Raw genomic sequence first — 22,078 nt, 5'->3', positions numbered from 1 at the left:
CTGGTGGATCAGCTGTCACATTCGATGGTCTGTAAGGGACTATCCTAAACGCTCAGCAGGGAAAAGAACAGCATTACATGTAAAATACAAGATATACTAAAATCATGACAACATCTGAAACCATTTTGGATCGAACTTGTCTGAACTGATCGTCAACCGCGGATTATGCGATACTGTGTCCTATAACGTTTCTTCCTGTAAAACTGTGAGAATGATCCGCCGCGAGTGTTCTTGAGCAAACAGGACACGATAACGCAGTGGTTACAAGTGTCACTCCAATTTGACAGCGTGTTCATTTAAAACACACGAGATTTGGTAAGTGTCCTGTCGTGAAACTGACAGTAGACTAGAAAACGGTGTGGTCATTTGTCAGCGACAGTCACCGGCTAACGTATAGATGTCGAACAGATAATTTATTTAACTAATTAGCTGGCTGCCTTGGAATAGGCTTGCAGAGACGGAGAAACTACCCCAATCCCGCACAGACAGGAGACGTCATCAACATTTTCCTGCATTTAAATGGTCGAATCTGAGGAGGTCATTGGCGAAAAGAGAAGAAAATCGGTAGGTGCCCATGTCTAAATGTCGCCTTCTTTTATAAGATCATTTATGATCTCGTTGCGTGGATTACCTGAAAAATAGCACACAAGTGATTGCCTCTCGGTTAATTGATCACGTAGAATGCTTAGCAAGCTAGGCTGCTAGCGAGATTGCTAACGTTACATTATCACGACGACCTCATTTTGCTACAAGAAACGTCGCCAGATACTTTGTAGCCAAGAGCTGCGCGCACAGACCTGCAATTTGAGGGTGTTTTACAAGGATGTCTGTTGCATTTTCTCGATTGCATGCGAATTCTAAGTTCTATTTCCCCTCGTTGTTACATTAAGCTGGAACAGAGGACATATCCGGATAAGAACAACCAAAGCAGCTGGTCCGCTTGTGTTTGGTGAGAATTCTCATGAAACGGTGCTGTAATCGTGAATATTTTGTACTTTGATTGTCTCTTCCCGTTGTAGGTGTGAAAAGAGATCGAGAAAATTACAGCCGGGAGAAAGCATACTGGATTATATAAATGGGGGATTACGGTTTTGGAGCCCTGGTTAAGAACAACAGTGCTAACAAATCAGTTTTCCCCGTGAGAATTCCCCCACACCTGCAACATCCAGTACATCATCAGACCGCCCCCCCGAGTCCCCCCGCGTTCATCAACACCAGCACGGCTACCAATGGTGGAAGTGCAGGGTCCGCTTGGCTCTTCCCTGTCGTGACGACCCACACGAACATGCAAGATGAGATCCTGGAGCCTGAGAAGACCAAGGCGCAGCAGCAGCAGCAACAGGATATACAAGAAATTCAAGAAAAGCAGCCCATCTCCCCACCAGGCCATCAAGAAACTTCAGGCATCATATCTGACCTCGACAGCACCATGCCAGAGGACAACCAGCTGGAGAAAGGAACCACAGAGAACGGGAACGGCAAGGAGATCCTCCGCATGGAGTCCCCCGTGCTCTCCGGCTTCGACTACCAGGAGACGTCAGGCATGGGTACCATGGTGCAGTCGGGGAGCTCTTCGTCCTCCTCCCTCACAGGCTTTAACAGCTGGTCCACTGCTATCCCCTCCAACCCCTCAGCACTGGTCAACGAGGAAGTGGGCTTCTTTAGCCCGGCCGGCACCACCAGCAGTGGGCCGCCGCCACTCCTCTTCCAGAATTTCTCGCACCACGCCAGCCCCAGCTTCGGGGGCAGCTTCTCCCACCAGATGGGCCCGCTGTCCCAGCACCACCCGGCCCCGGCCCCGCACCCCCACTTCCAGCACCCCCACAGCCAGCCACAGCAGCAACACCGCCGCTCGCCGGCCAGCCCCCACCCTCCTCCTCCCTTCTCCCATCGCAACGCTGCTTTCAACCAGCTGCCTCACCTAGGGAACAACCTCAGCAAGCCCCCTTCCCCCTGGGGCAGCTACCAAAGCCCCTCCTCCACACCCTCCTCCAGCTCGTGGAGCCCCGGTGGTGGTGGTGGTGGTGGTGGTGGTGGTGGCGGTTACGGAGGCTGGGGGGCCTCTCAGGGACGCGAGTACCGCCAGAGGATCGCCGGGGGGATGATGCCCCTCAACTCCATCTCCCCACTGAAGAAGTCCTTCCCCAACAACCAGACTCCCTCGCAGAAGTTCAACCGCAACAGCTCCGGCTTCAACCCCAAGCCCTGGCTGGAGGACAACATGAACAGGAACGAGAGCATCTTCCCCTTCCAGGTAAGACTAGAAGGTTCCAACAAGGAAAAGAATGGAGGAAAAGGAAATCTAGGTGTGTCTTGCACGGAAAGCCATGTTTCTTTTCCCCTTATATCACCATGATGCAGCTAAATCAAGCCTGCTGCATTTGCCCCGTACTTGTGTTTTGTGAACAGTCTGTGCTAATGATGAATGAAATGTGTTATGCAGATTATGTCTGGTGAATTATCAGTTGTAGTGATGAAACAAAGATAGTATTTATGCACCTTAACTCGTGAACCAATAATGAAATTGAAAATGAAATGGTGCGTGAATGCATGCACTCGTCTGTTTGTTTAGTGACGTGTGGAGAATTAAAGCTGATAACCATGCATTGCAACTGAAATTGACAAGAGTAATCAAATGTATGATTGTGTGTGTATAAAGGGGAGAGAGAGACTGAGAGAGAGAGAGACTGAGAGAGAGAGAGACTGAGAGAGAGAGACTGAGAGAGTATCCCTGGCAGCAGTGGCAGCATATCTGCTCAGTCAGGCTTAATCTGATTATGACGAGGCCTTCCTGTGGCCTCGGTTGATGGATGCGTTAGATCAAAGCTATATGAACCGAGCGGCAGAAGCACATGCCCTGGATGGATGGATGGATGGATGGATGGATGGATGGATGGGAAATAATATGGAGCTTCTCTCTCGGACTTGCCTGCGGCTCAGCTGTGCCTGCACACTAGCCTGCTGTACAAGGAGACCACGTAGGGGTGAGTCGGATGCAGCAGGCCCTGGCTACGCAGAGAGGGGGGGAGGGGGAGGGAGGGAGGGAGGGAGGGAGAGAGAAAGGGAGGGAGGGAGGGGGGGGGGAGATGGGTCATGGCAATGTGATTGTTTTTCACAGACACCATCACCATCAACCTCATCCCCTCTCCATCCATCCAATCCCAGTGTGCATTTAGAATAGCGCTTGTGACGGAGAGATGTAGTCACGGTATTCGTGACGGGGCCTCTCTCTCTCTCTCTCTCTCTCTCTCTCTCTCTCTCTCTCTCTCTCTCTCTCTCTCTCTCTCTCTCTCGTTAGTGCTTACTCATCTGGATGTGGGGGGTGGGCGGAAAGGAGAAGGACATATGGATCGTCATGGAGCAATGTGATAACAAGCAGCCCTTGCATTTTTATCCTCGCCCCCCGATAGGACTGTGTGTGTGTGTGTGTGTGTCAGCTTGCACAACTTAAAATACTGGTTTGAAATGGCTTCAAATTTTCATGCAATTAGAGGGTCACATGTTGGTCCATGATGACTCTGGTCCATGCAGGATTTTCTTTTCAGTTTCTTTACTGACCAGTTTTAGGGTCTGCTGTCGCCTGAATGAATTGATTCTAAGGCACCATGTTGAATTTCAAAATTCATACAGTGAAAATAGTGTCTGATGGATTCTTTTGTGTATGTGCTGCATTTTCTGCTAATGTGTTGTTCTGGGAATGGGTTTAACTTCTCCTTTCTGCTTGTGGTTTTGCAGTAAACTCAAATGTTCAAGCCTAATTCTAGGAACACACACTTCCAACACCCCCCCCCCCCCCACACACACACACACACACACACACACACACACACACACACACAAACACACACACAAACTCCCTGCGTTTGTGCTTTTCTCAGTGTTAATACCCCTGTCAGGTATTGAAAGTATAGTAAGTGACTTGCATGCTATTAGGAGAACACTGCACAATCTCCACACAGCAGGGCCAACGATTGCATCTTCAACAAGCACCCCAGAACACAAAACGGCAGAAGGGTCTAGAAGCTGCTTGAGTGACGCGGCTCCTCGCCGAGCCGAGCTGTGTCATCCTGTTGTTGTGAGAACACCGCGGGCTAATAACGTTCTCTCTCCTGTCTCTTAGCAGGAGCGTAGCCGATCCTTTGATGGTTTCAGCCTGCACTCCCTAGAGAACTCCCTGATTGACATTATGAGGGCTGAACAGGATTCCTTGAAAGGTGCATCCCTGTGCAAAAGCAAAGAAATGTATAAATTAAATAACATGGACCTTACCCTGAAAGTGGTAAATGTTTGGAGATGGTTTGCCATAGATTAAGCCTAGTTCTAGTCTAAAAAGCTTTTGTCAATGGAGATTTCTCTTGGTCTTGGACTACTAGGCTTCATCCATGTAGGGGAATTGGCCCTTGATGCTTCTCAGGTTTAGAGGATGTTTTAGCCAAGGAGAAAATAATTAGAATAGATTAGATTAGTGATGTTTTCTCCATCATGGAATACATAGCTTATGGTCCCTATGATAAGAGAACAGGGAAGAGCAATATAAATATTTTGTGTATATATGGTGCTCTTCATCTTCCTCTGCCTTTGTCAGTTATGCACATATTGTGAAGTGTCTTTCTGCCTTTGAAGAGGGGAGAATTACTGAATTGACTAGATATTCTCCTTAAAGTGAGATCACTGTCAAGGCCTCTTAAGCAGCTTGGATACAGTGCCACACAGGGGAGGATGGCTGTTAACATTTTCAGTCAGTCAAACATCCTTTGTTTGTTTGTTTGTTTGTCAGTACCAATCGAAGCTAAGCTAAGCTAATAGCAGACCTAGCGGTTTGGTATTGTGTTTCCTTGTCTTTTGTGCCCTTGAGAGCTGACCTTGACGGTGCCACACTCTTCTCTTCAGGTCGGTTTGGGTTCCCCCACCCAGGAGATGGGTCTTTGCCAGTGAACGGTACGTAGCTTTCCATGCCTGTATTAGTGACAGTAAAATTGGTGGTCGATGCTTATCATTTAAGAGCTGTTCATACAAACTAAATAAGATATGATGACAAAAACTAGGGACATGACCTTGAGGCTTTGGGACTTTCTGACTGCTGTAATGAACGGTTGATTGGATTTGGTCTTTGAGAACTCTGTGAAACAAATGAAAATGACATCAGTGGTTTTGTAAAGAGCAAAGTCTGATACAAATTCTGCAAGTCATTCAAGTTTAAAAAAAAAAAAAAAAAAAAACCTTGAGCCTGCTGTCATTTTCAAGGCTGCTCTGTCTTTTTTTTACATGCAGCAAGGAATTATGGGCGACGACGAGGTAATTAAAAAATTGTATCTTACTGCTTTAAGCTGTTTTTTTTATTTTGTTTTGTTTTTTAAAGTATTTTCTCTGTGGCTGTCTTCCCCTCTGGTGTATTGTTTAAAGCAATTCCTTGGTGTTTGTCATGCTGTCTGTGCTGATTGATTTTTGTGGTAGCCCTTCCTGTTGTGACTGCCCATGTGTCAGTCCTGATCTGACTCTGAGCATTCTGGGTAAATGGGTAATGGCTGCCACTGCTGCCAACAATACAAAGGCTTTTGACTGTCAAAAGCCTTTGTATTGTTTACTTTGTCAAGTGCTATGTAAGTGCTATTGTTGTCTCCTGCTTGCTTTTGGTCAATGTTTCATGACCTTTATGCAATTTACCAGAAATAAGTGATTTACGGATGTATTTTTCCCCATTTAATTCATATGTACTGAAATTATATGGCTGGGTGTCTATCGACTACTGCACAGTGAAGGCTCAAACAAACCACAGACACAGTCTGACGTGTTGGCAGTTTTGGCACACAGTGAGACATGGCAGTTTTACTTTATCTCCAAGTACAGTTTCAAAACACTGCAGTTTTGTAACCTTAGTTCTTCTTTTGGCAGTTGAAGAAATGTAGGGTTTTGCATAGTTGCATAGAAGTTTCCTTTCACTATTGTAGTTAGTCATCACTATAGCAATGTCCAGGTTATTACATCACTTTGCTACTCGTTACTGAAGGAAGTTTAGCATTTTCTATCAAAACTGACAGCTGAAAGTCCCACTTTCAACAAAGATATTAAGAAGCCTGGATGAAAAGTATTATATGTGCATGAAGACTTCTTTTTTAGACTCCTTGTAGTAGACACACATTTGTACACGCACATGCTCAGACTAACGTTATGATGTGGCACTGTAGGTCACTCGTCCTTGTTCCCCATGGAGGATGAGCGTGGTGGCTTCGGGGAGGATGACCGTGGTGGTGATGGTGTCGGAGGCCTGGGCTCCCCTCATGGATTCCCCCACCAGAATGGTGAGCGCATCGAGCGCTACTCCCGCAAGGTGTTCGTAGGGGGCCTCCCACCCGACATTGACGAAGGTATGTCAAAGTCAAAGTCAAAGTCAAAGTCAAAGTCAGCTTTATTGTCAATTTCTTCACATGTTCCAGACATACAAAGAGATCGAAATTACGTTTCTCACTATCCCACGGTGAAGACAAGACATATTTTACCAATTTAAGTCCACAGACAAACATAACATTCAAGTAAACAAAAAAGTAAGTAAATAAGAGGGCACATATAATAATGAAAAAAATAAGAGCAGCAAAATTTGGTTGAAATTGTGCATAGACAGTCAATAAAATACTAGTGCAAAGTCAGGCCAATAAAAGGCTTGTGTAGTTCTGTTTGACCTAAGTAAGAAAGAAAGTGACATAGTGGTGCAAGTTATGTAAGATTGTATGGTACTGTGATTGGATTATACCACTTTAACAACATAACAGCCTGAAAAAAAAAAAAACTGCAACATAGGACTTACATTAGTTGTAATGGATGGCACTAACATATTTAATCTGCACCGAAAATGTATTGTGATTTCTCTTGAAGATGAGATCACCGCCAGCTTCCGCCGTTTCGGACACCTTTTTGTGGACTGGCCACATAAAGCAGAGAGCAAATCCTACTTCCCTCCTAAAGGTGTGTTTCACTACAGTAACTGTAGCACTGGAACCAATCACTGAACACTTGAATGAATCCTGTTTCCTTCACTTGTCCTTGCAGGCTACGCATTCCTTCTATTCCAAGAGGAGAGCTCTGTGCAGGCCTTGATTGATGCGTGTATCGAGGAAGAGGGCAAACTCTACCTATGTGTGTCTAGTCCCACCATCAAAGACAAGCCGGTAGGATATGACTCTTATCCCTTTTAACATTTTTTACTGTCATCTTGTGGTGCAAAGGCTTTGTGAAGAAGCAGGCAAGGTGTGAGGAGGGTTTGCGTTGTGCTTGCCACTGCTGTCCTACAAAAATAGGTGGAGGCTGTTAAATATAAACCAGAAATCTCTCTAGTCACAGTGGTGCCCTGCCAGGCCAACCCACATTACAGGCCTCTCCTTCAGTCACTTTTTCCTCAAGTGCTGATGGAAGCTGATAAGCGTCTCGGTGAAAAACAATCTCTCTCTCTCTCTCTCTCTCTCTCTCTCTCTCTCTCTCTCTCTCTCTCTCTCTCCCTCTGTCCCTCTCCCTCCTCTGTCCCTCTCCCTCCTTCTTTCTTTCTTTCTTTCTTTCTCTCTCTCTCTCTCCTCTGTCCCTCTCCCTCCTCTGTCCCTCTCCCTCCTTCTTTCTTTCTTTCTTTCTTTCTCTCTCTCTCTCTCTCTCTCTCTCTCTCTCTCTCTCTCTCTCTCTCCTCTGTCCCTCTCCCTCCTTCTTTCTTTCTTTCTTTCTTTCTTTCTCTCTCTCTCTCTCCTCTGTCCCTCTCCCTCCTTCTTTCTCTCTCTCTCTCTCTCTCTCTCTCTCTCCTCTGTCCCTCTCCCTCCTTCTTTCTTTCCCTCTCTCTCTCTCTCTCTCTCTCTCTCTCTCTCTCTCTCTCTCTCTCTCCCTCTCCCTCTCCCTCTCTCTCTCTCTCTCATATGCATTTCCCGGTTCCCATTTTAGGTCCAAATCCGGCCCTGGAATCTGAATGACAGTGATTTTGTGATGGATGGTTCTCAGCCACTGGACCCCAGGAAAACCATCTTTGTGGGAGGTGTTCCTCGTCCTTTGCGCGCAGGTAGGTTTTCTTCTAGGTCATCTGTTCTGGCTTTAGAAGCACTTTCCTACTATTTACAACGTCTTGCTATTTATGCCATAAATGCATCAGAACTACAGTACCCTCCAGAATTATTGGCGCCTTTGCTAAAGTTGACTAAAAATCGGTATAATAAAATAGTCTCTAGGCGATTTATTGTAATCTCACAATGAAAACAATGAGGAAAACTCCAACCTTGAAGGGAGGCAAATTTATTTTGAGAAAAAGGAACATTTCATAAATAAAGAAATGTTTTTAACAAAAATGCATTGCTCACAATTATTGGCACCCTGCTTGTAATACCTTCTTAAGCCTCCCTTTGCCAATATAACAGCTTGTAATATTCTCCTATGACGCCACATAAAGTTGGAGAATACAAAGCAAGGGATTTAAGACCATTCGTCTTTACAAAATCTCCCCAGATAGTCCAGATTCCTAGGTCCACACTTGGATTCTCCTCTTTGACTCACCCCACTGTTTTTCTATGGAGTTTAGATCAGGGGACTGAGATGGCAGAAGCCGAAGCTTGATTTTGTGTTCAGTAAACCATATTTGTTTTGATCTGGACATTTGTTTTTGGTTCATTGACCTGATCCACTTTTAGTGTCTTGGCAGAGATTGACAGCTTTCCTTTGGAAATGTTCAGGTTTTTCTTGGGGTTCATGATACCATGCACCTTAATTAGGTTCCCAAGGCCTTTGGCAATAATAACAGCCCCACAATATCACAGCCCCTCCACCATAATTCTCATTAGGCATGGGGTTCTTTTCAGTATAGTCATTCTTATATGTACGCCAAACACGCCTAACGTGTTTCTAGCCAGAGTGCAATTTTCATTTCATCTGACAATGGACAACAATTCCAGACAAAGTCACTGTACCATTCAGTAACTCCTGCCGTTTACATGGGTAATTAAATGACTGGACAGGCTTTTACCTGGCATGCCCTCTAAATAATCTATTAGCAGTGAGGTCACTTTTGAAGATTTTTTGGGGGACTTGGTGACCCAAAGATGATGCCTTTTTCTGTAACTCTTCAACAGTGGTTCTTATGGATTTTCTTATGGATCTTACTGTCTTAATGTTGGGGGCAAGATAACCATGGTTCTTTGTCCAAGCATGTTTCACATTTCCAGTTGATTAGAACCTTTTAATCATGGTTTTAACTGTAAATATAGGCATTATCAATAAAGTACCTAGTGTGAAAAACATTCCCTTACTTACAAATGTCAACACACTTTCTTTTTATTTAAATTTAGTGTATTCTCTTGTCTTTCCGATGTTGAAAAACGACTAGAGGATTTAGCCTCTGTGTGACTTTATTTTCATACCTTCATGAAAAAGAAAGTCATCAATTACTTCTGAAAGTTCACAGACACTCTGATTAACTTAAATTATAAAAATATTTATATTTCTTTTTCTCAAAATAAATTTATTTGTCTTCAAGGGTGTCTTTTCCTCATTGTTTTCATTGTGAGAGTGCAAAATATTATTTTTTATACCAGTTTTTAGTCAACTTTACCAAAGGTGGCAATAATTCTGGAGAGTACTGTATGTACCAATCTAGCATCATGAGAGTTGATTACTGTAACACAACATTAGTCTGCTTGGTCTTCAGCCTTCTTAATGAAAACAATCTTTGAAAGAAATGTGTGTCTGTGTGTGTGTGTCGGGGCTTTGTCAGTTACATTTAAATGTTTATGTGTGTGTCTCAGTTGAGCTGGCGATGATCATGGACCGTCTGTACGGTGGCGTGTGCTATGCTGGTATCGACACTGACCCGGAGTTGAAGTACCCGAAAGGGGCGGGGCGTGTGGCCTTCTCCAATCAGCAGAGCTACATCGCCGCCATTAGTGCACGCTTCGTCCAACTGCAGCATGGAGAGATTGATAAACGGGTGAGCAAGGGCTTTGGAGGGGTGGGGGTGTGTGTGTGTGAGTGAGAGAGAGGGTAGGAGGTCAAAAGCATCAGCACTATTGATTTTATTCACTGTAACTGAGATCCTTAATTGCACATAAAATGGAGGATATCATTCTTTTTTATGTGTTTTAACAGACGTTGATAAGCAAATTTGGTCAAATAATTTGGTGCAATCTTGAAAATAAAGGTTCATTATTCAGTGTCACTCTGGATGGTGTAGATAGTTATTTTGACCGCCACAGTGGCGGTTGCTGCTCTTTGCAATAGGGGAAGCTCTGATAAAAATGGTCAATTATTAAAGCGATGGTTCAGAGTAATTTCACCCTAGGCTCCTTTGCACCATGACCCCGAGCCAAACACCCTCCCAGAACCTGTTTTCCCTTGGTCGAACCCTGGTCGAGTAGCGCTGTCAGAGTTTCTGCAGTCGTAATGGTACCAACTTTTATCTCGTAAATTACCCCACTAATAATGCCCTGAATGGTACGAAACTTCTACAGTGGTGTTCTTTACTCATAAAACGAGGCATTGAAAAGTTTGTAAATACACCAGGAGTTTATTTAAATAACACTTGCCTGATGGATGCTACTATCTGCCATGATACTGCTGCGTCAACGTTACTTCCGTGATTTGGGAAAAGCCCGTAAAAGTCCTGGCAGGAAGCATGCATAAGGATGTAGATCCAGGAATGCACTACACTAAGTTGTAAACACTTCGGAAAAAAAATATTAATAACTGGATATACCAAAAAACGTTGATGTAATCGCTTCCTGCCAGGACTTTTACAGGCACTAATGCATCCCTTGAACTTCCTGTCAGAAATATGCTGTCAATCAAAAAAAGTCCAGCCTCTATGACAGTTCCTCCTATCATTATACAGAAGCTCGGCGTCCGGGCCATCCCACTGACCCATTCACTCCCAGAGACACTGGGCTTCCCTGGAAATGACTATTTTGTGGCGTTTGTCCAATAAAGATCTAGCTTTTCTGCACTGAGATCAGCCCACTCTGTAGTGCCATTGAATGTCCAGTGAAGCCGAGCGTCTATGGGTTTTTTGCATGGTTTTTTGATGGATCGTGTCGTCACAGCAATGTATTACGGGTGCGAAATAACAATAAATGACCGGCAAAACCTTATTGCTGAACAAACTAGCCATGAAAATGAACATGTTTTCAGCATGTTGTAGTTGGAATAGTAGGCTAGAAGATAATGTAATAGTATAAGTATATATACTGTATGAAGAGTTCAGATGCAAAACCCTCTAAATCCGTCTGACCACTTTTCTTTTAAATGAGCATTTAAATTCAGGCTCCTATAGGTTTTTGCCTATAAATCGATATTTCAGACCAGGAAGATAGTGGTATTTAGTGGGTTTAGAAGTTAAATTATTTGATTAGCGTATACTATGTGTGAAGAGCATCCCCTCACCATCTTTATCTCATTTTTGACATAGGTGGCATTTAGAGGCTTTTGCATCTGAACCCTTCATATATACTCTTTTGATCTTGTGAGGGAAATTTGGTAGTGTTATTTGATGCGATATTCCGTGATATTTTAGAGGAGGCTGAGCTTCCCCTGTAGTCTTCGAGCAATCGCCTCTGGACCGCCATGCAGCGAAGCACAGACAAATAAAGCACACACACACACACACACCATTACCCCCACATACACACTCACAAGCGAAAACGCACACACACAGAGAAGCACACATACAGTATACACAAAAGCAAACACATACATGCACACACTCATTTACATAAACAAAAGTTGCAAGAGAAGGACATGGAGACAAATTGACAAGCGTGATTTATTTTTGCAGAGAGAATGTGCAGGACTGAGCGGTGGTCATATGTTGTACCGCTTTGCGGTACATCTAGTTTTTAGAGTTATACTATTAGGGGTGGGCGATATGGACAAAAAAATAATATCCCGATATTTTTTGTGATTTTGACGATAACGATAATTAGTCGATATCCTTTAAAAAAAATGTTTTTGTTAAAGTCTGAGTTACTTTACAGCTCATTATTTATGAATAGCATCATTACAATAATAACCTAACCTGTGACTTTTTAACCAAATCAACCAATGCATTGTCACTCTGACACATTTCCAATTCTGCCCCCACTTGTGTGTGTGGCAATGACATGATCTAGCCAGCTACATTAGAGAAGATGAATAGGCCTAACAGTTTCCCAAGAGAAAGTCTGAGGCTGAAGTTCCTTTCAAACCTTTACATACGATTCACTGTAAAACTAAGAGCAGACCAACAGAGTAGCCTACATCTCGGTTATTTCCTTCTAGGTTTTGTTTTAGAGCAATCACGTAGGCTAGCATTCCAAGTTACAGAATAGAAACGAATGCGTTAGCTTATGGCTAATGTATATAAGAAAATCCCATAGAGATGCTAACGGTTAGCATAATCGGTAAACGTAGATAGAGCGAACTTCAATCCATTTACAAAAGAGTTACATGAGAATAGTTATTTGTTTACAACTGACTATTAAAATACTCAAAGGCTAATGTTTTCTCTCCATATAATACTGTGTAGGAAAAAACGTGACTGTCTCATCAATGCTACTTGAACAGAAGTAGCCGCATAAAATCCCAAGTAGGCTACTCTCCCTGCACATAATAAACATTAGGCTGCGTGGGACAACGTTGTGACCCACTTGTGATCACGTGACACTTGCTCTGCTGCCCTTCTCCCGCATAGCTTACCTCCTGGGAATGTATGAGTCTTCAGTGCGTAATTTCGAGTGGTTTTTTTCCCCATAAGTAATTTAAATACTCGATAATGTAAATTTGCACATCGTTAAAACAACAATCACGATATTATCGCAGACGATATATATCGCCCACCCCTATATACTATGTATCTCTTTGGTTGGGTGATAAGGGGGCATTTTGACTATTGTTTTTTTTTTTTTTTTTACCTTACTTCCTCCAGGAGTGTTTTCTCCTTGTATGCATGTTTCCCAAAACCACCTAGCACACAAAAAACATCAGACAAAAGAAGAGTTTTAATGTCAATTTGAAAGGCTGAAATATGACTGTCCAAGGGCATATTATGGGATGTTCCATTACCGTTCCAAGACACAAGGCTTCTCTTTCCTCCTTGTTTACTGAAGGGACCATTACGATCAGCCTCAAACTGTAAATCTCAGGGACCAGCACTTAGACCCAGAGCCTCCCATTGCCCTCTATTGATTTGCTCCCAGCTCACTAACTGCTGCATCTGTCTGTCTGTGTTTGTCTCTCCCTTTTCACTTACTTACTCTTTCTCCCTCACACACACACACACACACACACACCTCTTCACTTGTCTGTCACTATTTTTTCTTCGATGGAATGTGAAAGGGAACTATGCCTGTGCTCGCCTGCCTGCTTACTCCCTCCCTGACTTATTCACTCTTAAACACACACTGACACACACAAAAACACACACACACACACATTCTCTGGTGTATTCCCTTTACACACACACACACGTACGTACGTGTGTGTGTGTGTGTGTGTGTGTATATATATATATATATATATATATATATATATATATATATATATACACACACACACACACACACACACACACACACACACACACACACACACACACACACACACACACACATACATAAGTACACACACTTCCTCCTTGCTGCTCACTCATCCTTCCTCACTCATACTTGCTCATGCTATTTCTGTCTCTTTAAGTCACACACACACACACACACACACACACACACCCTTACGTGCTCCTATTAAGGTGGAAGTTAAAACAGGTTGCTCGTGCTCTCTTTGTCTCCGTCACTTATGCCCACATGTTCTTGCTCACCCCTCACTCGTCTTCCTAACTCTGCAGGTGGAGGTGAAGCCATACGTGCTGGACGACCAGCTCTGTGACGAGTGCCAGGGCACGCGCTGCGGTGGCAAGTTCGCGCCCTTCTTCTGCGCCAACGTCACCTGCCTCCAGTACTACTGTGAATACTGCTGGGCCGCCATCCACTCACGCGCCGGCCGAGAGTTCCACAAGCCCCTGGTCAAGGAGGGTGGAGATCGGCCCCGCCACATCTCCTTCCGTTGGAACTAACCACCACTAGGAACATGGGAGGGGAGAAGAGGAGGGGTGGGAATTGGGATTGGGTCAGGGGCCGGGACTGATGGGTTGCCATGTTAACTCGCATACATGCACTTTTCCTTTTTGCTGGTTCCTTTTTTATTTTAATTTAAAGAAAAAAAAATGAAGTTCTTTTTTTTGTTTAGATTTTTTTAAAAGAAAAGAAATACTCTAAGATTTTATTTTATTTTAAGTTTTTATTGTTATTATTTTTCTCCTGAGATGTAAAAAAAAGAGTGGAAAGCGTAAAAAAAAAAAAGAAATAGCGTAATCCTGTTGATAATTTAAGTTGGTTGCGCATGAAAACTTGAATGCATTAGATTTATATATATATATAAAAAAAGTAGATGTTTCGCCTGACTCTCCTGTAGTGGACTTTTGTCTTTCTCCTGCCTCAGTTGCTGAAGCATTAACAAATTATTTTACGGACGCTCCTATTCAGAATAGTGAGTGGTTGACTACATAACACGTGGCAAGGAGAGACTTTAATGATCGGGCACTTAACTTCTTTACCTTAGTGTTAAGGTGTTGGATCGATTTCCACAGAGATTAAGCTTAATTCATAGCATCCATGAAAAAGGTGACGAAAGACACTCATACAGCTATGCTCACATACAGATCCTCATTCACTTCCTCTTGTTTTTCACATGATTTCACAGTAAACCCCCCCTGGCTCGCCCCCCCACCCCCCTCTCCATTTTATATAGTTAACGCACACTCACTTTTCAAAGGATTTCCATCCAAAGCTGATCTGGCAGGTCCTCGCTTGTTTTAGTCACTTAGGCTTTGGTCCACGTGGAAGGGCTGACTTTACTGCAGGTGGTTGTGGCACAGGCTGTGCACGTCTCTCAGACCTCTGGCGTTTCCCTACGAGCATTGCTACTGTACAGGAGTACAACTGGACTACATTGCGCTGCAGACGTGTGCCGGGTGCCCCCCCCCCCCCCCCCACACACACACACACGCGCACACACACACACACACACAAACACACACAGGCTCTGTGCAATCCTATGTCTAACTACACTGATCAATGCATATTGTGAGCCGCTAATGCTAACGTTAGCGTTGGATATGCCCCCAATAACTACTGTGTGCGGAGCTCACTGTTGAATCACAAATCAGGAATCTAATGAAGAAATATTTCTCATCAGAAACTTCAACCAAAGATAGGTTGCAGTAGTGTAAGAGATGCCTTTGTCCTGGGAGAATTCTAAAAAAAAAACTCAAGTAAATGAAATTAAAACTCAAATCAAGGTGGTCACTCTTTGGAGTTGAGAGAGGTACACCAAAGACAGGCCTTGAAGTGATTGAAGGCAGTCAACAAAAGCATATAGCATCATGTCGAACAGAAAAGAAAGGCTTAGCATTAAGAAAGAGAGTTATTGGTATTAAGGGTAGGTCGTGCTTTACCCTGCTGACTTGGATGATTGTCGGGGGAATAAGGTTGGAAGATAACTTAATTGTGAGGTACTAATGATAAAACTACCCTTGTTGTCGTCTTGATGTTCCTTTGCACGGTCTTTGCAATGAGCTTGTCGGTGTTCTGGTTGAACGTTGTAGCTGAACACATTTTTGAAGAATATGCTGTCACAGAGTAAACAAATATTATTTTCTACATGGCCTGCTGATTTTTGTACAGTGTTTTATAGCCAATTATTTTGTCATGAACATATACATATAAATTATGCACTACTTTTCTAAGTATTGTTTTTCAACAGTCATTTAGGCACATTTTTTTCACAAATGGGAAGAAAATTACTCCTTTTGCAATACCTCATTTTTTCACTTGTTGGAAATAGATTTTGTACCTTTGTTACTAAGCGACCTGGATAAATGGTAAACATAATTTAAGGAAAACTGATAAATGATTGATATAATTTTCAGTTTAGCTTTTTCTATATAAGTGCTGAAACTCTTAAATTGTCACGTGCATCTGAGTGACTCCCATCTCTGTTGTAGATGAATTTGTGACTGCGATATGCGCACAGTTGTACTGAAAGTATTGGGCTATGGCATGTCAAAGACTTAATTTAATAAGCATATGGTGACTTTTAGTAATATCTTTTCAGCACATGGCTATTCTTACTATTTGAAATGATTATGCCTCCCACGTAACTTTTCTTTTTATTTATATCAAGGTCCAATGCCAATTTGAGTAATGTTAGGATGCACCTTGTATCACTATGAATGTTATGTGTAAGAAAATATTACTATTTCATATAAAAAATATATTCCTGGACACCAACTAGGTTACTTAATTCTTAGTATGCATGACTACAATTAAGTAAGATAAAGTTAATAAGTTCTCAACATGATGGAATTGCCGTTAACCTTTTCCATTTCTGTTTGCCTCCTAATTTAATGTCTGCCCTCCCCGTGCACAGTCGCTGTGCATTGACACCAATAACTTGTTTTTGCATTTTGGTCCTAAGTCCTAAACCCGTAGGACCCCTCCCCCAGTCACAATAAAGTATCTTTCACATCAATAGGGGACTTTCAAGACTTGAATGTGATAAATGTTGCAAGTTAACTTCAGGTTATGTGCAATACAACCCTCCCCTTCCGGAAACAACAATCTTTTCAATGGAAGAATTTATTGACATTTTTATTGATAGACGTTTAAAAACGGTAACATATTTGTCATTTTCTATTGTCCTTACATGGGTTTTTCATGCTGGTATTTGTAAAGTAAAAAAGAAAATCTAATATAAATAATGAAAGTTATTTTTACATTTGTTTTGTGCTTATTCACTTATTTTCCTACTTAATTTCATGCTACTGTGATTTAAAACATGTAAATATTAGGTCAATAATGTATCAGACATGTATTGGTATATTTTTAATTGGAATGTAAAACTTTTATCATTTTGATCAGATTTTTGTTATATTTCTAAGGTGAAGTGTTAAACTTGTTAAGAGTGACTAGTTTTTATTAATCACCATATTGTGCTCTGCATTTTCAGAAGGAAAAGAAAACTATTGAAATATGTGTTAATGTTACTTAATGGCAAAATAGTTTATAACTGTGTATGGGAAGGTTGTATTTATTACTAGATTTTTTTACTTATGATATGATTTGATTTTTCCCCCCCTTTTGTTAAGTCATTTCTAAGTTCTGGTTTTATATTTTCTTCCTAATTAAACTATCTAGAAAAAAAATAAATTCAATTTTCTAGTTGGTCAATTCATGTGCTACTGTAGTAAAAACTAATGTCTTATTTGCAGCCAACTATTTATAGCAGTATGCATAATTTTAAAGTATTTGTAATGTGAAATGTTGAATGAATAAAACTCAACTGCTAGACATGCTGCAGAGTGTCGCATCATTACTTCACCATGAGACATGACCCACACATTGTTTCATATTGGTGAATGAAAATCACTCAGGAACGATTCAATATATTGAATACATTGTGCCAGTGATCAAGCATAGGGCCTACCTATGAACTCTCGCTGCTTTGCTACTGTTTTCTGTTTTGTGGACGTTTGCTGCCCCAGTATTGCAACTGCTCTTTTTGAAATTAGACTTACTTAGACTTAGAAACTTTACTGTTCCCCGATAGGCAATTTGTTGTACAGTACAGGCATATTGACACATAATCCACAACACAAACATTGAACCAGACATCTACAGCACTATTTATCTAACACATAACATACACACATCAATAAATAGAATACAGTAAAAAGGAGGATATTGCACTTCCCTAAAAGGCCTAATGTCATAAATAAATAAAACTACTGCACAGTACTTCACATATATTCCTCCAGTCATACCCCTCCTCACATCTTATTTAATTGGGTTATTTCCATGGGAATTAATGAGTTTTTTGCTCGAGGCTATATCTACGACCAGAAGGGAGCGAACTGAATTCCACTGAAAGTGGATGAGTTGTATCCATGCAAACCTTGTCTGCCTTCTGCGCCAATCTGGTCAGATATAGTTGATACAGGTCTACCTGTTGCTTATCCACAGGTTTTAACAATCTTCCCCAATTTGTTCTGATGGGTGATTTTTGAATGTCCATACCAGCATACAATACAATAGGAGAGAATACTCTCGATAAAATGATATCAACATTAAAATAATTAAGTTTCCTAAGAAAATACAAGAATTGTTGGCCCTTTTTAAAAACAGCATCAGCACATTGATCCCAGGATAATATATGGTCAATGAGAAGACCGAGATGAGAGATCAAAAATGATTTTGATTATTGATGGAGACAAAACAGATAAGGTCATAGAGCGTTTGCTCTGATATTCACTGGAAGAGAAGGATGTGGAAATCTGAAATTGATGAAAAATAATAAGGTTTGTGTCCTTGGCTGTTGCTATTACAGAAAAGAGTGACACAGCTCAAAACAATCACTCATTCACCAGTCAACAGGAGTCACAAGTGAATAAAAGATGTTTACACAATCGATGTCATTGTTCGCCCCCTAGAGGTAGAAAATGGTTAATGTCTCAACACAGGTTTGCTCTTATAGGATGCGATTGATTTTACGTGCAAGTATGGGTCCAATTTGATTATTTGGTTTGTGAAACGGCCAGTTCGTCATGAGAGGCAATGGGAGCACTCCTCTAGCATGTTATATATCCCAGGAGGGGAACTGAGACAACAGAATTATTAAGTGGAATCATTTGGCTAAACACATTTAAATGCAGGCCCTGACACCACTGGTTCTAGAATCAACTTGTGCTGATGGTACTGATGTTAATGCTGATCCTGTTAATATGCTAATATTATTTCTATCTGTTATGACATTGACAGCTCTCACTCTCTCTCTAACACACACACACACACACACAAATTCAGGTCAGTGGTATTTATAGTTTGCCTTGCCGCTGTAATGACAAGAATATTGAACATATCCTATCTACAGGCCTCTGGTCAGTTCAGAGCTGTGTCCTCCTGACACCTCAACCTGTATGTGGGACGCTTGCAGATGTGAGAGATACAAAAACTAGCCTACATGGCCTTGCCATAGACACGAGCAAGTTTTATTTATTCCAAATTGTGTCAGAAATATGACCACATCACTAATCATGATATAGGTTGAGTTATTTCAATGGCCGTGACACTACTACTGACATAGCCTACAATAATTGCACAAACTTCGGTAGAAGGCTTAGCAAATTACACGAGATAGGCTAAGCCTATAACAATAGCAAGCTCAGTGTCAACTTGAATAGGCCTTGGAGCAAATTCAGTTGAGGATACACAGCACAACCTGGCGACAATACTACAAATTACAACTACATGATAGTTAATTGTTCTAGTCACTTGAAAATCATTAGCACCTAGACATCTTATGCAAATCTAGCTTTTTTATGAGTAGCCTATGTTTAATTGAAGATTATCTAATAATTATTTATGGCTAGGCCCTAAAATATTCATGGTCTACTCGATACATTTCATTTGCGCTTCACGCTCTGAGCGCTGAATACATCTTATTGATCTTATCTCATTTAGACCAAGGCCATGTTGTTTCCTCATTCACACTTAAAAAGTTTGAAAAAAGACTTCTCAACTCGAAAACTCTGACTTTCCGAGGAGCACATCAAAGCAGTATGTGTAGCAAAGATTCTGCTCTAGAATCTGGTTTAATGATTCGGTTGACTAGACGACGCACGCGCAGAGGAAATCACCTCTAACGTTACTGACTGTTATGCTAAGGAAGGACAGTTTGGTATTTCTAGGTGTAAAATACTTAATTGTCGGTAATATGTCCTCCAAAAAGACAAAAGAAATTTACATTCCACGGTTTGGGTCGCAGTCATCAAGCCGTAACCTTTCAAGAAAACCGGTTGCTAACGTTAACGTTACACAAAATAGCAAAGTCAAATCCATCTATCAGGAGGTGCACATTTCACCAGTCATTGCGAAAACACAAGTAAGCCCAACACTTTCATCCAGCACAAGAGGTGTTAAGAAAGCGAACCGGATGGCACTGAAGAAATTAAACCGGCCAAATAAATGGTCTTGTGAGAAAGACGCACTGTCACACAGCTACACTGTTTCCAAAGGTAGGACATCTGGGTTGCTATGCTATGATATGGGGTGCATCTTAGCATAATGTTAACATTAGCAGATAGCTCTTTAGCTAACGCTAGAATACTACCGTGACTAACAAAGTTTTTTTTTTTTTTTACTATTTTTGACAGATTATTCTAAATTCTTTAGCTGTAAAAACTAGTTATTTTTATGTGGCAGTTATATGACGACACACCACAGTCCAACGTGTATTTAGATAATGTGAATCATTAAGAAAAGTTAGCGAAAAGTTGTTTTTTCTGACCTTTGTAAATCACTGATTATTTTTGGTGAATCCAGTAACCAACATAGTTCTAAGCCTTTTTCTTTTGTTGTCTGTAGTAGCAGGTGTTATTAGCCAAATGTTAATTTGTCCATTTGTAACGTTATAGGGACCCCTGATGATGGAGAAGGGGATATTTTCAATTGTATTGACAAAGGCGACCCTTTGTCCGCTAACAAAACGGTACGTTGTGATGATATGATAGCATTAAAAATGAACATTCAAATAAACATATGAAACTGTCTTCTCCTCTTTGCTTTCTTTCTTCGTGGCAGTCCAAAGCTAGGGAGAGTGTCCTGAGAACCATTGCTAGAATGCTCCAAGAGAACAGACTAATCAGGAGGAGGCTGCTGACCCTTTCTCAACAAAGGCAGGCTGGCACAGGTATGCTGTTTTAGTGTCTGGCGTTCCTTTAACCAGGGAAATAAGCAGTGAGTCATGTAATAATTTCTGAGCAATTCAAGAGTAGTAGAGTTTGAATGAACTCAATGAGTTTGAGTGTGGATTGATTCATGTTATTATTATTCTTTTTTTAGACATTAACTGATTGAGGAGTCAGATCAGGAGTCAGGTCAAGTTCATTTCTACCAACTACTTTCAGGCAGTTATTGTTGCAAGCAGGTTTGTTTGTGTCATATGGCAAATCAACCAGCAGAGGGAGATCTCGGCATACTGCTGTCAGAGCCTGCTGTAGACCGGGTAGTGTTGACTGCTCATGGTGCTTGTGTTGTCGTGTAGATTTAAATTGTTCTCAGCCTGAGGTTAAGCTGCTCAGTTTGCCATTGATGTGCAGGAGGCAGTCTGATTTTCTGCCTTACAAGTATAAAAGCAATCAGCAGAAGCATCAAGTTTGACTTACAATCTCCTGCCACGTTAGAAAAACATGTTTTAAACATCCTTTAGCGCTTAGGTTTAAAGGCTCAAATCACCACAGTACTCATTCACTCAATCATTTGTATTTCTATGAAGCCCTCTAGAAGATTAGTTTCAATGGGAACGGTTCTGTACCTTCCAGGGAGTCAATAAAAGCAATACATATTCACGTGCCCATTGTGTGAAGAGATAAGAGCCTACACTTTTTTTCTTGTTCTCTTTCTGAGCACATCAAAGCTTGAATGTTCTCTTTTGCATTCATGAAGTTTCTGTTAAGGCCTTATAATCCTACGACTTGTGGCTTGGCCTTACATGTGCCATATTTATAGTTAACAGTTTATTATATACCGAAAAGTAAAGTGATTCAGTGACTGTTGAAGTTATTGTTATGTTTTTATGTTATGTAGTTGATTGTTATAATTCCATTAAAAATTTGCATAATTCGCTTTGTTTTTATTGGTTTATTTTGTTTATTGGTTTTGAATGTGCACGCATCAACACGGCTGTTAGCTGTCATCTGTACAAAAAGTTTGGAGTCAACTCCACTCCATTATAGACAAAATACCAGCTGAGATCAGTTGTATTGTTTTTTTTAATCAGGGCAGCATTTTTTAGATTACATTACTGTATGTGCTTACATAACTCCAAAAGGGTTCTTGACTGTTGTAGAAAGAAATGGTTGATCTTTAGCAACCATTCATCCAATGTTCCAAAGGCACATTCTGTTTACTAATCTGATATCATTTTAAAAGGCTAGCTGAGAAAACATTGGAGAACCCTTTTACAATCATGTAAGCACATTTAA

General features: G+C 41.5%; 1 protein-coding gene and 1 long non-coding RNA gene across 8 annotated transcripts; both read left to right on the top strand.

Moving 5' to 3' along the window:
• On the top strand, nucleotides 1–14,241 carry cpeb4a (cytoplasmic polyadenylation element binding protein 4a). 7 transcript variants are annotated; one of them, XM_042074555.1, is made up of 11 exons: nucleotides 1–564; nucleotides 1,020–2,254; nucleotides 4,124–4,214; nucleotides 4,891–4,938; nucleotides 5,272–5,295; nucleotides 6,186–6,365; nucleotides 6,871–6,960; nucleotides 7,045–7,163; nucleotides 7,915–8,029; nucleotides 9,762–9,943; nucleotides 13,826–14,241. In XM_042074555.1, exons 2-11 carry the CDS (start codon nucleotides 1,076–1,078, stop codon nucleotides 14,051–14,053), a joined length of 2,256 nt encoding a protein of 751 aa, XP_041930489.1. In that variant the 5' UTR covers nucleotides 1–564; nucleotides 1,020–1,075; the 3' UTR covers nucleotides 14,054–14,241. The 7 variants fall into 7 exon arrangements, with proteins under 7 accessions (XP_041930489.1, XP_041930488.1, XP_041930487.1 ...); XM_042074554.1 differs by having other exon boundaries at nucleotides 1–315; nucleotides 4,121–4,214; nucleotides 13,826–14,240; XM_042074553.1 differs by having other exon boundaries at nucleotides 4,121–4,214; nucleotides 13,826–14,240.
• A 5,473-nt stretch (nucleotides 14,242–19,714) lies between these two features.
• Nucleotides 19,715–21,716, top strand: LOC121694434. Its single transcript, XR_006025756.1, has 4 exons — nucleotides 19,715–20,110; nucleotides 20,510–20,583; nucleotides 20,676–20,784; nucleotides 20,937–21,716. It is a non-coding gene; the product is annotated as an uncharacterized LOC121694434 (long non-coding RNA).
• The last annotated feature ends 362 nt before the right edge of the window (nucleotides 21,717–22,078 follow it).

This window comes from Alosa sapidissima, chromosome 20 (genome assembly GCF_018492685.1).
Source record: "Alosa sapidissima isolate fAloSap1 chromosome 20, fAloSap1.pri, whole genome shotgun sequence".
In the NCBI taxonomy this organism is placed as follows: domain Eukaryota; kingdom Metazoa; phylum Chordata; class Actinopteri; order Clupeiformes; family Clupeidae; genus Alosa; species Alosa sapidissima.
The sequence above is the reverse complement of the archived record's forward strand: the minus strand, read 5'-3'. Positions and strand labels throughout refer to the sequence as shown.